Genomic DNA, 15,562 nt, shown 5'->3' on the forward strand with positions numbered 1-15,562 from the left:
CTCCTAATAGGATTTGTGTCCCATCCATATTTGTACATCCATGGCGGCACTCTGGGGTTTTTAGAAATATAGCACAGCACACAACTGTGCCTGTTTCAAGCAGCATAATAGCACTGTGTTTTTATACTGAAGACTGAACTAATAAAGAGAAAAACCGTACTCTCCCAACTCCTCTCAGCCACACAGGATGCACCATTTTCTGGAGCAGGGGTCTGTGTACACGGCAGATAACATGCACGGCTCTCAGTTACCATCATGGATAAGTAAACGGTCCGGAAATGATCTGAATAACTGTTTTTACTGTAAACCAAACCTAATAGGAGCAAATACTGTATGTCAGGAGCGGCTGGGTATCTTCGTGCATCTGACCTCCCCCTTTCCTGAGTTGCAGAGACCCTCCCCTGTGGTGGCCATGTTCCCCCTGCGCTGGATGAGCAGCAGTCAGTGTGTGAGTGTGTAGCAGCATCTGGCAGTCGCAGCAGCAGCAGCAGGATCGCATGCTCTGGTCTACACCCGGCACAGCAGCATGGCAGTCGCAGTGGGCAGGCAGACTGTAAGTCAGCGCTTGTATTGTGCTATTTGCATGAAGCGTTTCTGTACGACACTTTGTAGCAGTAATGTGAGGTTCCATTGTAGCAGTTAGACCTCGTGTGCTTGAGAAGGCTCATCATCATCATCATCAGTCCTAGAATTTGAGACTGGCATGAGCCCTTTGCCATCTCCCCCTTCCCCCCTTCCCCCCTTCCCCCCCTCATTAGAAAAAAATGAACGCCTTTAACCAGGTTGATTTTTACCTGTCTCCCACTAATGCTGCATGTCCTGGGAACCGCTAGTATCAGATAATGAAGACAGCGTTGGAGGATGGGATGGGGTATATAGTACGGGGTAGATCAGCACCCAGGCAGGAGGAGGGGGTATATAGCCTGGGGTAGTTCAGCACCCAGGCAGTAGGAGGGGGTATATAAGCATCGGGTATGCAGTCAGTGGATAGTGGACAATGTCTACGTTGACAGTCACTAGGTCAACTACTAATGGTTGGCAGTGACTATGTCGACACCGAAAAAGGGTCCACATGCCTTAAGTTGACACTGCCAAAAGTTTGACACAAGCTTATGGTCGACTGTCAAGGACGATTGTTGGTTGACATGAGTTTTTCATGATTTTTTTTTAAATAAAGGTGGTTTTTCATACTTTACTAAAAGTGGGCATTGAGTGGGAATAACATATTGTGCCAAACGCAGCAAGGCACCATGTCCAAAGCATGGCGAGCCATGCGAGGGGACGCGGTACATATATACGGTGTCCATGTCAACGTACAAGTGTACATAGACACAAAAAAAATCATGAAAAACTCATGTTTACCTTTTCACTGTCGATCTTGCCTATGTTGTCTATTAGCTTGTGTAGCTTTTGGCAGTGTCGACCTAAGATATGATGATCCTTTTCTGTGTCAGCCTAGTCATTAGTGGTCAAAACATTGACTGTCATCTATACAGTAACCTAGCCAGGGGTAGTTCTTCTGGACCCAGGCAGGCAGGAGGAGGGTGTATATAACCAGGCCTAGTTCAGCAGGTAGGCAGGAGGAGGGGGTATATAGTTTGGGTAGTGCAGCACCCACGCAGGAGGAGGAGGTAGTATATAGCCCAGGGTACTTCAGCACTCGGGCAGAAGGAGGCGGTGTATATAGCTCAGGATAGTGCAGAACCCAGGCAGGAGGAGGAGGAGGAGGGGGTATATAGCCTGGGGTAGTGCAGCACCCAGGTAGGCAGGAGTATTGGGTATATAACCAGGGGTTATTCAGCAAGCAGACAGGAGGAGGGGGGTATATAGCCCGGGGTAGTGCAGCACCCAGGCAGGCAGGAGAAGGCAGTGTATAGCCTGGGGTAGTAGAGCACCCGGGCTGCTGCTCACTGCTGCAATGTAACAGCAGTGTATTTTTAGCCTTGCTCGTGTGTCTCTGCCATGAGAGGCTGCCAGCAGCCAGCTTGATGATTTACACACACACACACACACACACACACACACACACATTACGGTTTTCCCTATGAAACATTTGCGTGGGCTTAATGTATGTGGGTGAGGGAAAAACTGTTCTGTGTGCGTGCGCACACACTTATGTGACGTATGCCTGAGCTCATGAGCTAACAATCATCATTATATCTTCCGCACTTCAGACCTTTAAATTAACTATCTGTTTCTAGTATTACTTTGGTTATAGGTAAGGCAGAAGGTATACCTCATAAACCAGGGAAAGAACCTTGTATTGATAATGAAGCTACAAAATACAAGTTTGTAAAAGGCTGCTCTCCTTTCTAAACGCACTATGTACTTTCCAGTATTAATACTACACAAAGATAAAGAATTAATACAAATAATAAAAAGTACTCTCCGCATTTTTCTGCGTCTGGTAAAGCATTAGCTTTTTATTTTGCGTTCTGCAAAGTACACCCAAGGGACTGATGATGGGTTACACACAGTTAAAGTTATCAGAACCCTTCAGAACGTTAACTTATTTGTTCTGCTATTCTCAGTTGACCTAAGTTGATTTTGTATTGTGGGGGTTAATGATGTGATCAGATCCAGATTGTCTAGCACTCCACATTCTCTGGCTTCACAAAAGAAGCTGGGCTAATTTAAATATCAGGGTGTGGTTCTGTCTTCTATCCTGTGGTCCATTTCTTTCCAAAAGCTTTCGATTTTGTCTTCGTTTCCAGTTAGATAAGAAGCCAGGGCAACAAGGGGCTCTTGTGTTTTGGCATGTGTTGTTAACCCACTTGCCTGCTTCTAGTATTTCAGGCAGAGGAGGTGTTAGAGGTTACAATATGAGATCTGAAGGCATCTCTTTGTTGGCTGCAATGGCCGGATAGAGAGGCCTCACCCCATCCCGCTCTCTGCTTCCCCCCCTCTTCCAGCCCTTGGACAAACAGTTATCATTTCCTCTCTGAATAAAGTCTGGCTATCTGCTGTGTGGGGAGACAGTGTGTGTAAAAGCAACGCATACTCCAGTCTATAGTTCATTTGTTAGAACTATTAAAATATATATATATATACTGTGTTTTAATTTTATCAATGCATTTATTTCTAAATACATCCATAAAGTGCTCCTAACTATTGGTTAATGCAGATATTATCAAACAAGATCCTAAAAGACACAACTAAAGGGCCTGATTCAGACCTGTTCGCTAGGCTTTGTATGTTCGCAACCTAGCGAACAGGTAAATGCCGCAAGGTAATGAAACGCCCACCCTCCTCCCCTGCTGCATGAATCCCTGCATGAATCTCCGCATTTGAATGCAAGGGGATGTGTACACTTGCACATCCCCTTGCATGCGCTGCACAAATGAAAAAGGAAAAAAAAAGTGATTTTTCACCCATACGCAAATAAAAGTCATTCTTGTGACGTCAGCCGCCTTCCCCGAGCAGCCATTGACATGCCTGCGTTCGCAGGGGAATGCCCAGCATCTTTATGAGGATGCCCATCCCTGCTCCAGCCCCCTGCCTGCCCCCTTCTCTCCCTTCACAAAGTGAACGCACCATCAGAAATGGGCCTGAATCAGGCTCAAAGTGTATGCAATTGCCTGTGCCTGACAAATGAAAAGTGACATTTGTGCTGAGTGATCTGTGCATAAGGGCTAAGTACAGATGCTCAGTCATCCCGTGGGTACGGACAGTGGTGAAGCCTGTGGGTTGTGGTCCCTGGCGCAAAAATATGATTTGAGCCCCCCTCCTCCACCCCAACCCAAGTTCACAATATGCAACACATTAGTAAGTGACAGGGAGAGGCAGAGGGTAGCAGAGGAAGGCAGAGTGTGACATGAAGAAACAGTGGGTGACAGAGGCAGCAGTGGGCACCTTCTGCATCAATGGTAGTTCTGTCTCTCTGTACGGGGCATTATTTCTATATTCAGAACAGCATACATGTAAAGGGCACTTCTCTCTTCAATCTTCCTGGGCAGTAGGACCACATGCAATATATCAGATGCGGTCCTTGCGCATACATTATATCGCATGTGATCCCAGCCAAGCCTGCCAAGCTGGATGTGATCCAACAGATTGCTTCTGCAGCCAGTGTGAATCACAGACTCCCACGCATTGCATCGGACCTGAATTCAGTCACATGCCATTTGGACACCTTTTATGCAACTGATTGCTGCAATTGCAGGAAAAGGGCCCAAATCGCATGTAAATCGCCTAGCGTATGGCCAGCTGAAGGCATCTGTTTTGTATACAGCTACATATAGAGATGTTCCCATAGCACATTATCAGGGTAATCTGTGTTTTCTTGCTCTCAGAAGCAGTTTCCCACAGACTAATATTGCACAGCTGTTATTAGTAAATTTCACTTTGAGAAATGACTTGTCAGCTTAATGTGGGAATGTAAAGCATCTCTTCCCATATTCTGATGTCCTGACTAATTAGCCCTCACTGCCAATCATTTTGTATTGTTGCCTTATAATAACATAATTATAACATAATAATAACATTCTACATAGGAAAAAAAAAACATTTACATGTAAAAAAGTAACCAGTGTTGTTTACTTTTGTGTATTTTGCAAGTTCACATGTATTGCTATACATTTTTGGTCTGTGGTTGGTGAATACCATTTATAACATGCCAGCTACTGGGGACAGTGGCATTCGTCTGTTAAAATGAGGAAGCTGGATCCTTTTCATTATGAACTGGCAGGAAGAGGGACATAGGGCTTGACTGGGATGTCACTACTCATGTCCTGGGACACACCCGCAATAATTGGGCTTTCCTTCCTTTTTGGGAAAGATGCAATAAGCATAAAATGTGTGCAAGCTTTTCCCCTCGGGACCAGAAGAATTTTGGATAACGGATTATTCCGTATTTCAGAATATTTTTATATTTCAATGATGTATCTTGAGGTATCTTGTTGTTTATTTTATATGTTTGTTCAAACACATGAAATACACACAAATATATTTTACTAGGTGATCCATCGCGCCCTACGGGCGCTCTTCACACAGTCGTTGTGGGCTCCACCCTCTTAACCTGTGAATGCGTATTAGGTTTGGGTGCAAGGGTGGGGGAAGGTGCTTAGGGGTTTCTACGATGCCACGAAGATGCAAAATGTAAAGAAAAATAAGGTACATTATTGCTCTCAGAGTGTCTTCATTGTGCCGGCTTTTCATGATGTAGGCAGCACGATGGTGTAATTGTTAGCATTACTGCCTTAAAGTGGTGAGATCATGGGTTCGATTCTCACCATGGCCCTAACTGTTCGGCGTTTGTTTACTCTCCCCAACAAATTAACCCTAGAAGGTCTGTGTGTGCATGTACATGTGGAAGGGAATAAAAAATTTGAAAGTTCCACCGGGGCAGGGACTGTTGTGAGTGTTCAAATATTCTCTGTTAAGCGCTGTGGAATATGTGTGCCCTATATAAGAAACTGTTAATAAATAAATAAATTATGTATAGAGTAAGGTTGCTAAGTGTAGTAAGACACTCCTGTATTATATAAATAGACAGCAATTTTAGACCTAAAAGTCAAATACTGGATAAAATCCAAACTTTGACAGACCTTTATATAGTTGTATCCTTACATTCAGTAATTGCACAAGTCTGTAATTGATTGACAACTAGTAACACGTATGTGATACTAGTGGTGATTTTGTGAGTCAGGTGAGGAAAGCAGGATATATTGGCCTCCACAGAAAATAGACTTATGTCCCCAATACATCTGAGATGCCCCAGTTTCCCTATGGCCAGGTCAGGGGATTGCGAATATTAAACCTGCAGGTGGGCCACATGTTACATCTGACCCACTTGCAGTGCACCATGGTTTTGTCAATTTTTAAGAAAAAAAAAGCAGCTTTAAGAGCAGGTCTGAATTAGGCCCTCTGATCTTTTACATTGACCATAAATATTTATATTGGTCTTGGACTACCAACCCAAGGCCCCCCTGCAAGTGCCCAGAGCCTCCCCAAGGTTCCAGGGCACCCAGTATGGGAACCACTCCACTGAACTCTTACAGTATCTACACAAAGACGTAAGATATACAGTAGCTGGTCAGGTTTTATTTTCTATGTTAGTCATATCATGCACAGAAAGCCTTTCTTAAAAGTGTTTGTATAAATGTATTTCTTCATTGCATTAATCACATGCGCCTTTGTCTGTAATCGTTACACAATATTTGTTCCCTGAACCATACAGTGGATGCCAGTTGTCATCTCTCCCGACCCAGCAGTCATTTTACTTTTTGCCAGTTATTTATACTCCAGAAATGCCTAACTTTGCTAATCCCCCAATAATTAGTAACATTGTAGAATGAAAACACCAATGTAATATATTCTGATAAAAGCCTTTAGATGTTGGAATAGAAATGAGTTCTGGGAAGGAATATCCAGATGAACACTCTCAAGTGACCTCCTTTCAGGCCTTTCCCATTCCCGAGTGACCGCTTTTTTGATCTTTCATGTAAATATTTATGCTTACTCCTTCACTAGCTCTTAGAAGTCTGTCTGACCTCCATTTTCATGCATAATCTTGTCAATGCTATATATTGTTTAGCTTGGTGTTTTGCCATGTTTGTAATTAAAAAAGGTATATAAACAATGTTGCAAGTATATAGTTTGAAAGTTCTACTTTGTATGAGAGAGGCTTTTAGGATTGGCTTTGGAATTTGGTTAGTTGAACAATTCAGAAGCCAGCTGAAATGTGCATCTTATTAAATGACCCCTAGTATATACAAGGTTGTGTCTAGATCCACTAATGTTCTTTGACAAGGATGTGATGTTAGTTGAGGGCAGTAGTCGTAAGATGCCCTCCCAGGTTTTTTTTTTTTTTTTATAACGTTGGTGTAGTTATGTTTTTTTATAGCAGCTGGATTGCCCACCACAAATTTATATTCCCACTCCAGGTATACGTGGACCCAGTGGGGTCAAAAGACAGAAGTGGTTCTAGCCACAACTGTATATCATACCTGCCTACTTTTTATATCTCATCTCAGTGCATGACGTATGACATGCGAATGTCAGATTGAGCTGCATGTACAGACAACGGGGGGGGGTGTCGTTAAGTCCCCGGCTGCGCTTATCGATAATGATATTGACCGTACACACTGGATTGAGTTTTGCATCAGTCTTGATGAAGCTCACTTGCATTTAAAGGCCCATACACACTAGTAGACTTTCATTTCAAAAGACTTTGCCAAAATCTTTGATAGATCTATCTTTCACCAAAGTAGTGCGTACACACTAGACTATTTTCCTCAAAGAGCGAGAGATTTTCAGGAGGCGAAAGACTTTGCTGAAAATCTTTCATATACAAGGCTATTTACATAATGGGCTGGGTTTGAATTCCAAGGGTGGGAGCAGGGTCCATTTTAATCAGTGCATTCCTGTTCTTGGTGCCTGATTCAGAACTGATTGCTGGCAAAATCCCGCCCGTGTGCACGGCAAACATTTTATTTGTAGCCGTGCACATAGGGAGAAAATTATTCACACCATCATGTCCATTACACATTATACCACATACTAGAACGCCCATTACACAATATGCCACACACCATTGGGTGATCGGCAGTGGGTGATAGTGATGGATAGCGGGTAACAGCAGTGTAAGGGTGGTGGATGAGGGTGACGGGCAGTGGGTGATAGTGACAGATAGTGGGTGACAGCAGCATGAGGGTGATGGGCAGTGGGTGATAGCGATGGATAGTGGGTGATAGCGATGGATAGTGGGTGATGGCAGCATAAGGGCGACATCGGTGTGAGGGTGACGAGCAGTGAGTGATAGTAATGGATAGTGGGTGACAGCAGCATGAGGGTGGTGGATGAGGGTGACGGGCAGTGGGTGACAGCAGCGTGAGGGTGATGGGCAGTGGGTGATGGTGACGGATTGTGGGTGACGGCAGCGTAAGGGTGGCCGGTGATGGTGACGGATAGTGTACTGGCTGGGGGGGCACATGCCATCCTGCCACCCGACACAGTCCGCTACTGGAACTTGGGCCCCTAGGATTATGGGGCCCTAGGGCAACTGCCCATCAAGCCCTTGCATTAAGATGTCCCTGAATATATAGATTGCTGGCCTGTGCCAGCAATCTATATATTACTTGCTAATACGTAATCATTGGTGCCCTGTGGCACCAATAATATATACATTGCTGGTCTGTGCCAGCAATGTATATATTACTGGCTTATTAATAACATTGGTGCCCAGTGGTGCCAGTAATATATACATTGCTGACCTGTGCCAGCAATGTATATATTACTGGCTTATTAATAACATTGGTGCCCAGTGGTGGCAGTAATATATACATTGCTGACCTGTGCCAGCAATGTATATATTACTGCATTATAAACATTATTGGTGGCCAGTGGTGCCATCAATATACACATTGCTGGCATGTGCCAGCAATGTATATATTAATGGATTATTAATAACATTGGTGCCCAGTGGTGCCAGTAATATATACATTGCTGACCTGTACCAGCAATGTATATATTACTGGCTTATTAATAACATTGGTGCCCAGTGGTGCCAGTAATATATACATTGCTGACCTGTGCCAGCAATGTATATATTACTGCATTATAAATATCATTGGTGGCCAGTGGTGGCAGAAATATATACATTGCTGGCATGTGCCAGCAATGTATATATCACTGCCTTTAACATTGGTGGTCAGCAGAGGAGCAGGGAGGATGCGGCCAGTGGGCGGGGCGTTCGGCTGGGGGGGCCGGGGCGCTCCGACGTGCTGCTGTGTACTGTAGCCGGGAGGAGGGGGAGAGGAGGCTGCGCTGCGTGCATATCTGCAGCCTGTGACCGGACAGCGTGGGAGCGAGGAGGGGTGAGTATAAGCAGGGGGAGGGAGCGGGCGGTCAGCTGGGCTGAAAGTCTGTGATCTTTCAGCCCGGCTGCCGTACACATTTAGCGATGATGGCTAAAAAAACAGCCATCATCGCTAGATGTGCTGGTAAAACCAGCAGACTTCCCACCTCGCTAGCGATGATGCGGGAGCGCGCATCATCGCTAGTCGGGGATCTCTGGCCCATACAAACTAGGCGATTTTCAGCTGAAAATCGGTCAAAACACCCGTTTTGACCGATTTTTAGCTGAAAATCGTCAAGTGTGTATGGGCCTTAACTTTCCATTATTGGTAAAAAAAAACAATCCTCATCAGCCTCATGAACGGCCTCTACACTGCCAATGGGGCCATTTGAAAGTTAAGATCTACACTTATGTCAACCTTTTGATGTGTCAACCATTGCCAGGTCGTCCTTATGCTTGTGTCAGCCTTTTGCCACTGTCGACAAAGTGCACATGGACCACTTGTCAATATTGACCTATTGACCTTTTAACTAGACATTTTCTGTAAAGCCATCCGGATACCCTAAACAGAAAACTTTTGTCTAATGCCCCATACACACGGAACAAGTGAGTTTCTTTACTGAGCGATTCAGTATTGATCAGAACGCTCAGCACAGATCACTCACAATCGCGCACAGCGATCATTTGATCTTTGACTACTGCTCCCACTAATGTATACAAATGTAATTTAAACCTGATAGAAACACCAATAGTCTTATTTTAATTTTATTTCAATAAATGCACTTGTGATTTATTTCTGCTGTAACTCAAGATGTAAACATGTTCTGCGATAATTCTAACTGTTAAGCATCCTGCAGTACTTAAGTGTTTTCAGGAAGCCTGTTGATTAATTTCAAGAAGCACAATTGTCTAAATACACGTCCTGTGCATCTCCTTATATATCAAATTTCCAGGAAGGGATATTTGACAAAGCTTTTCTCATATTCAGCCATCTGTCTAGCTACATACACAGCCACAAGCAGTGCTCCCATGTCCCTACGTGTGGACTCCCATGAGCCACGGAGGTTTCTCTGTATTTTGTCAAATGCTGTAATATCGTCATATGTGTCTTTACCCACTAATTGTTAATCCAGATACATCAGGAGGGTGGATTTTATTAAAATAAACATTCTGGGTTAAAACTCTGCAATATAGCTGTGACCTGAAAATCAGATTAACCTTCATTTTACATCTGTACAGTATGTCATCAAATGTAACAAAAAAAAAAGTTTGCTTTGGATGAATTCTGTACTGTTCAGCTTTATACTGCTGGCAAAACTTAAAATGTAACAATTACATGATACTGTGTATTGTTAATGTAGTCAACTTGAAACATTATTTATGTAAATGTAACAATAAAACATAATAAGTGAGTTTAAAAGGTAAGTCATTAAAAAAGGTGAGGCGTTGCCTTAAACTGCCATGTCGGTGACCTCTATAGAGCCAACTGGGTACTTGTTTCCTAGCACGGCTCCACCGATTTCCATGGAAGTGCATCGCATCGCATGCAATATAGCGGCATGCGATGCGATTTTTTTAATTGTACAAGCACCCTAATGGGTGTTTACAATGTTAACCCCTTCCCGACATTTGACGTACATTTACGTCATGGCCGGGATGTACTTCCCGACACATGGCATAAATGTACGTCATGACTTTAAACTGTCACTGCGTCTCGAGACGCAGTGACAGAGGGACGATGTCTGCTGTCCCTGACAGCAGACATGTCCCTGCATGCCCAGGGGGGGCTGCGATGCCGCCCCCCCGTCGGCGATCGCTGTGATTGGCTGTTCAGTGTGAACAGCCATTCACAGCGTTTTCCTGTGTTACCAGCGAATCAGACGCTCGGTAACACAGGTGTCAATCACCGCCGGGCGTCAGGGGGCATGAGGGGGTCATCGGTGACGACGACACCTCACCCCACCTGCCCCCAAGGCTGTGATTGGTCCGTGGGACCCACGGACCAATCACAGCCAAGGCGCGACATTTAAACTAACGGTGACTGCGCTGCAGACGCCATTCCGGTCTGGAATTGCGTGCAGAGCGGTCACCGTGCCTATCTGCCGTGATACTGACCTGATCCTTGCAAATACTTACCTGATCCTTGCAAATACCTTACCTGATCACCTGATCACTGCTTGTAGCGTGCTGGATGCTTCCTGGATCTGACTTCTTGTGACTTCCTGCTGCTGCTGCAGTGTGATAGAGAGATAGAGAGTGATAGATAGTGATAGATAGTGAGAGATAGAGAGATAGTGATAGAGAGTGCTATATTTTGTGTCTGCTACCCCCCCTTTTTGGGGCTGCAGGTTTTTTTTTTATATATATAACTGTCAGTGCTGCTGCTGCAGTGTCATAGATAGTGATAGATAGTGATAGATAGTGATAGATAGTGATAGATAGTGATAGATAGTGAGAGATAGTGAGAGATAGAGAGATAGTGATAGAGAGTGCTATATTTTGTGTCTGCTACCCCCCCTTTTTGGGGCTGCAGGTTTTTTTTTTTATATATATAACTGTCAGTGCTGCTGCTGCAGTGTCATAGAGTGATAGATAGTGATAGATAGTGATAGATAGTGAGAGATAGAGAGAGAGATAGAGAGAGATAGAGAGAGAGAGATAGAGAGAGATAGTGACAGAGAGTGATAGAGAGTGCTATATTTTGTGTCTGCTACCCCCCTTTTGTGCTGATCAGTATATCTGTGCTGATCAGCAACTTTTTGGGGGTGCAGGGTTTTTTTTTTTATATATACCTGCCAGTTGCACTGTCAGTTGCACCAAAGGTTGTGCACCTGCTGCCCCTCACTGGTAATCAGTGTCGCATCACTGATCACCTTTTTTTTTTTTTTTGAGGGTGCTGTGGGGTCTTTTTTTAATTTTTTTTGATCAAATTTTTTTGATCAAATTCCTGTTGCCTTTGAGCGCTGTTCAGTGACGGACGTTACTGACCAACATCTGTGCTCAATTTTTGGCGCAGGACCTTTTTTTTTTTTTTCTGCACTACATACACACTACACACTACATACTTCATTGAAATAAAGTTTGTACCCCCCCTACACTATACACGTGTTGAAACATTTCACTACCAGAAACACAAAAATAAAAATGGCATCCCAAATGTCATCCCAAATGTCATCCCAAATGTCATCCAGAAGAATGTATTCAGCGGAGGAGGCATATGCCATGCTTGCCTCTGACTCTGACACAGCCAGTGAGGCAAGCAGGGAATTTGAAGGATTCATCTTAAGCTCCTCTTCCTCCTCTAGTGATGAGGGACCCCCTCAAAGACGCCCCCGTAGAGCAGCTGAGACCCCCCCCCCAATAATTGATCTCGTATGGACCCCACCACCAGACAATTTTGAGCCCCAGGTTCCTGAGTTTTTGGCCATCCCAGGAATCCAATTTGATTCCACAGGTCTCAGAGAAATTGACTTTTTCAAATTATTTTTCTCTGATGATTTTATAAATTTAATGGTGGACCAAACTAATTTATATGCCCAGCAGTTTATTGCTCAAAACCCCACGTCATCATTTGCTAGGTGGACCCCTGTAGATGCAGTAGAGATGATGACGTTTTGGGGTCTGGTGTTTCATATGGGCATAGTAAAAAAGCCAGAAATTAGGCAATATTGGAGTACAGATGTTCTGTACAGCACCCCACTTTACCGTATGGCCATGACCCGGAATCGTTTTGAGTTAATCCTTAAATTTTTGCATTACAACGATAATGCACAGTGCCCACCCAGAGATGATCCCACCTTTGACCGGCTATTCAAAGTCAGGCCGGTCATTGATCACTTCAGTGCCAAATTTGAAGAGATATACATCCCAGATAAATTCATTTGTATAGACGAGTCCCTTATACATTTTAAAGGAAGGGTTAAATTCTGCCAGTACCTTCCCAGTAAGAGGGCAAGGTATGGCATAAAAATGTATAAGCTGTGTGAAAGCACCTCAGGGTACACCCACAGGTTTAGGGTATATGAAGGGAAGGATTCAAGAATTGAACCGCCAGAATGCCCCCCCTCCCTCGTAGGTGTTAGTGGAAAAATTGTCTGGGATTTAGTGCACCCCTTCCTGGATAAAGGTTATCACCTCTATGTGGATAACTTTTACACCAGCATCCCCCTGTTTAAGGCCCTTGGTTCAAGAGGTACAGCAGCTTGCGGTACTGTGCGCAAGAACCAAAGAGGCCTCCCAAAAACGCACATTGCCCAAGTAATGAGAAGGGGTGAAAGCAGGGGAATATGCACCGAAAATATGTTGTTGGTCAAATATAAGGACAAGAGGGATGTCCTTATACTGACAACAATTCACGGAGACAGTACCACCTCCGTCCCTGTACGAGGTACCAGTACCCACACCTCAAAACCTAATTGTATCCTGGATTACAATAGGTACATGGGCGGAGTGGATCTTTCAGATCAGGTACTGAAGCCGTACAGTGCCCTGCGGAAAACAAAAATCTGGTACAAGAAGCTGGCCGTGTATATCATCCAGATGGCACTGTATAACGCTTACGTGCTATTCCGTTCTACCAGCCAGAGGGGGACATTTATGCACTTTCAAGAGGAAGTCATAAAGGGCCTAATATTTGGGAACCAGCAGGCAGAGGGCCCCAGTACTTCTAGTACTGGCCCCCGTATTGTACCAGGGCAGCATTTTCCTGATGAAATCCCCTCCACTGGAAAAAAGGGCAGGACACAAAAAAGGTGCAAAGTTTGCTATAAAAAGGGAATAAGAAAGCAAACTATTTTCCAGTGTCACACTTGCCTCGACAAACCCGGCCTATGTATAAAGGAGTGTTTTAAAATATACCACACATCTATGGATTTTTAGGTTCATCATTTCACCGTGCTTCGGGGGTCTTGCTAATGCCACATAGCACCCACCATTCATTCCACCAGAATCTGAGCCGCAAAATCCAAAAATCACTCCTTCCCTTCTGAGTCCTGCCATGCACCCAACTGGTATTTTTTGGTCACATGTGAGGCATTGCCGTATTCGGGAGAAATTGGGGCACAGATTTTGGGGTGCTTTTTCTCCTTCATACCTTATGAAAATGAAAAATTTTGAGCCAGAACTGCATTTTTGTGTAAAAAAATGTAATTTTTCCTTTTTACTGCCCAGTTGTATCAAAATTGGTGAAACCCCTGGGGGTTTGAAATGTACACTATACCCCTAGATGAATTCCCTGAGGGGTGTAGTTTGCAAAATGGGGTCACTTGTGGGGGGGTTCCACTGTATTGGTGCTTCGGGGGTCTTGCTAATGCGACATAGCACCCACCAAAATTCCACCAGAATCTGAGCTGCAAAATCCAAATATCACTCCTTCCCTTCTGAGTCCTGCCATTTTTTGGTCACACATGAAGCATTGCCGTACTCGGGAGAAATTGGGGCACAGATTTTGGGGTGCTTTTTCTCCTTCATACCTTATGAAAATGAAAAATTTTGAGCCAGAACTGCATTTTTGTGTAAAAAAATGTAATTTTTCCTTTTTACTGCCCAGTTGTATCAAAATTGGTGAAACCCCTGGGGGTTTGAAATGTACACTATACCCCTAGATGAATTCCCTGAGGGGTGTAGTTTGCAAAATGGGGTCACTTGTGGGGGGGTTCCACTGTATTGGTGCTTCGGGGGTCTTGCTAATGCGACATAGCACCCACCAAAATTCCACCAGAATCTGAGCTGCAAAATCCAAATATCACTCCTTCCCTTCTGAGTCCTGCCATTTTTTGGTCACACATGAAGCATTGCCGTACTCGGGAGAAATTGGGGCACAGATTTTGGGGTGCTTTTTCTCCTTCATACCTTCTGAAAATGAAAAATTTTGAGCCAGAACTGCATTTTTGTGTAAAAAATTTAATTTTTCATTTTCACTGCCCAGTTGTACCACAATTGGTGAAACCCCTGGGGGTTTGAAATGTACATTATACCCCTAGATGAATTCCCAGAGGGGTGTAGTTTGCAAAATGGGGTCACTTGTGGGAGGCTTCCACTGTATTGGTGCTTCGGGGGTCTTGCTAATGCGACATAGCACCCACCAACATTCCACCAGAATCTGAGCTGCAAAATCCAAAAATCACTCCTTCCCTTCTGAGTCCTGCCATGCACCCAACTGGTATTTTTTGGTCACATGTGAGGCATTGCCGTACTCGGGAGAAATTGGGGCACAGATTTTGGGGTGCTTTGTCTCCTTCATTCCTTGTGAAAATGACAAATTTGGAGCCAGAACTGCATTTTTGTGTAAAAAAATGTAATTTTTCATTTTCACTGCCCAGTTGTATCAAAATTGGTGAAACCCCTGGGGGTTTGAAATGTACACTATACCCCTAGATGAATTCCCTGAGGGGTGTAGTTTGCAAAATGGGGTCACTTGTGGGGGGGGTTCCACTGTATTGGTGCTTCGGGGGTCTTGCTAATGCGACATAGCACCCACCAACGTTCCACCAGAATCTGAGCTGCAAAATCCAAAAATCACTCCTTCCCTTCTGAGTCCTGCCATGCACCCAACTGGTATTTTTTGGTCACATGTGAGGCATTGCCATACTCGGGAGAAATTGGGGCACAGATTTTGGGGTGCTTTGTCTCCTTCATTTCTTGTGAAAATGAAAAATTTTGAGCCAGAACTGCATTTTTGTGTAAAAAATGTAATTTTTCAGTTGCACAGCCCAGTTGTATCAAAATTGGTGAAACCCCTGGGGGTTTGAAATGTACACTATACCC

The 15,562-nt window shown here is 44.2% G+C and overlaps 1 protein-coding gene across 15 annotated transcripts in view; it reads left to right on the plus strand.

The window, feature by feature from the left end:
• The first annotated feature begins 396 nt into the window (after window positions 1-396).
• SEPTIN11 (septin 11) overlaps window positions 397-15,562 on the plus strand; it is a 112,458-nt gene continuing 97,292 nt past the window's right edge. For all 15 annotated transcript variants that reach the window (XR_014471719.1, XR_014471717.1, XR_014471716.1 and 12 more), the window contains exon 1: window positions 397-553. Coding sequence is in view for 7 of the 15 variants with exons in the window: in XM_083176946.1 (XP_083033072.1) it covers window positions 527-553 (27 nt within the window). In the remaining 8 variants the exon portion in view is untranslated. The remainder of the gene's footprint in view (window positions 554-15,562) is intronic.

The sequence above is a fragment of the Crinia signifera genome, chromosome 1, assembly GCF_055691185.1.
Source record: "Crinia signifera chromosome 1, ASM5569118v1, whole genome shotgun sequence".
In the NCBI taxonomy this organism is placed as follows: domain Eukaryota; kingdom Metazoa; phylum Chordata; class Amphibia; order Anura; family Myobatrachidae; genus Crinia; species Crinia signifera.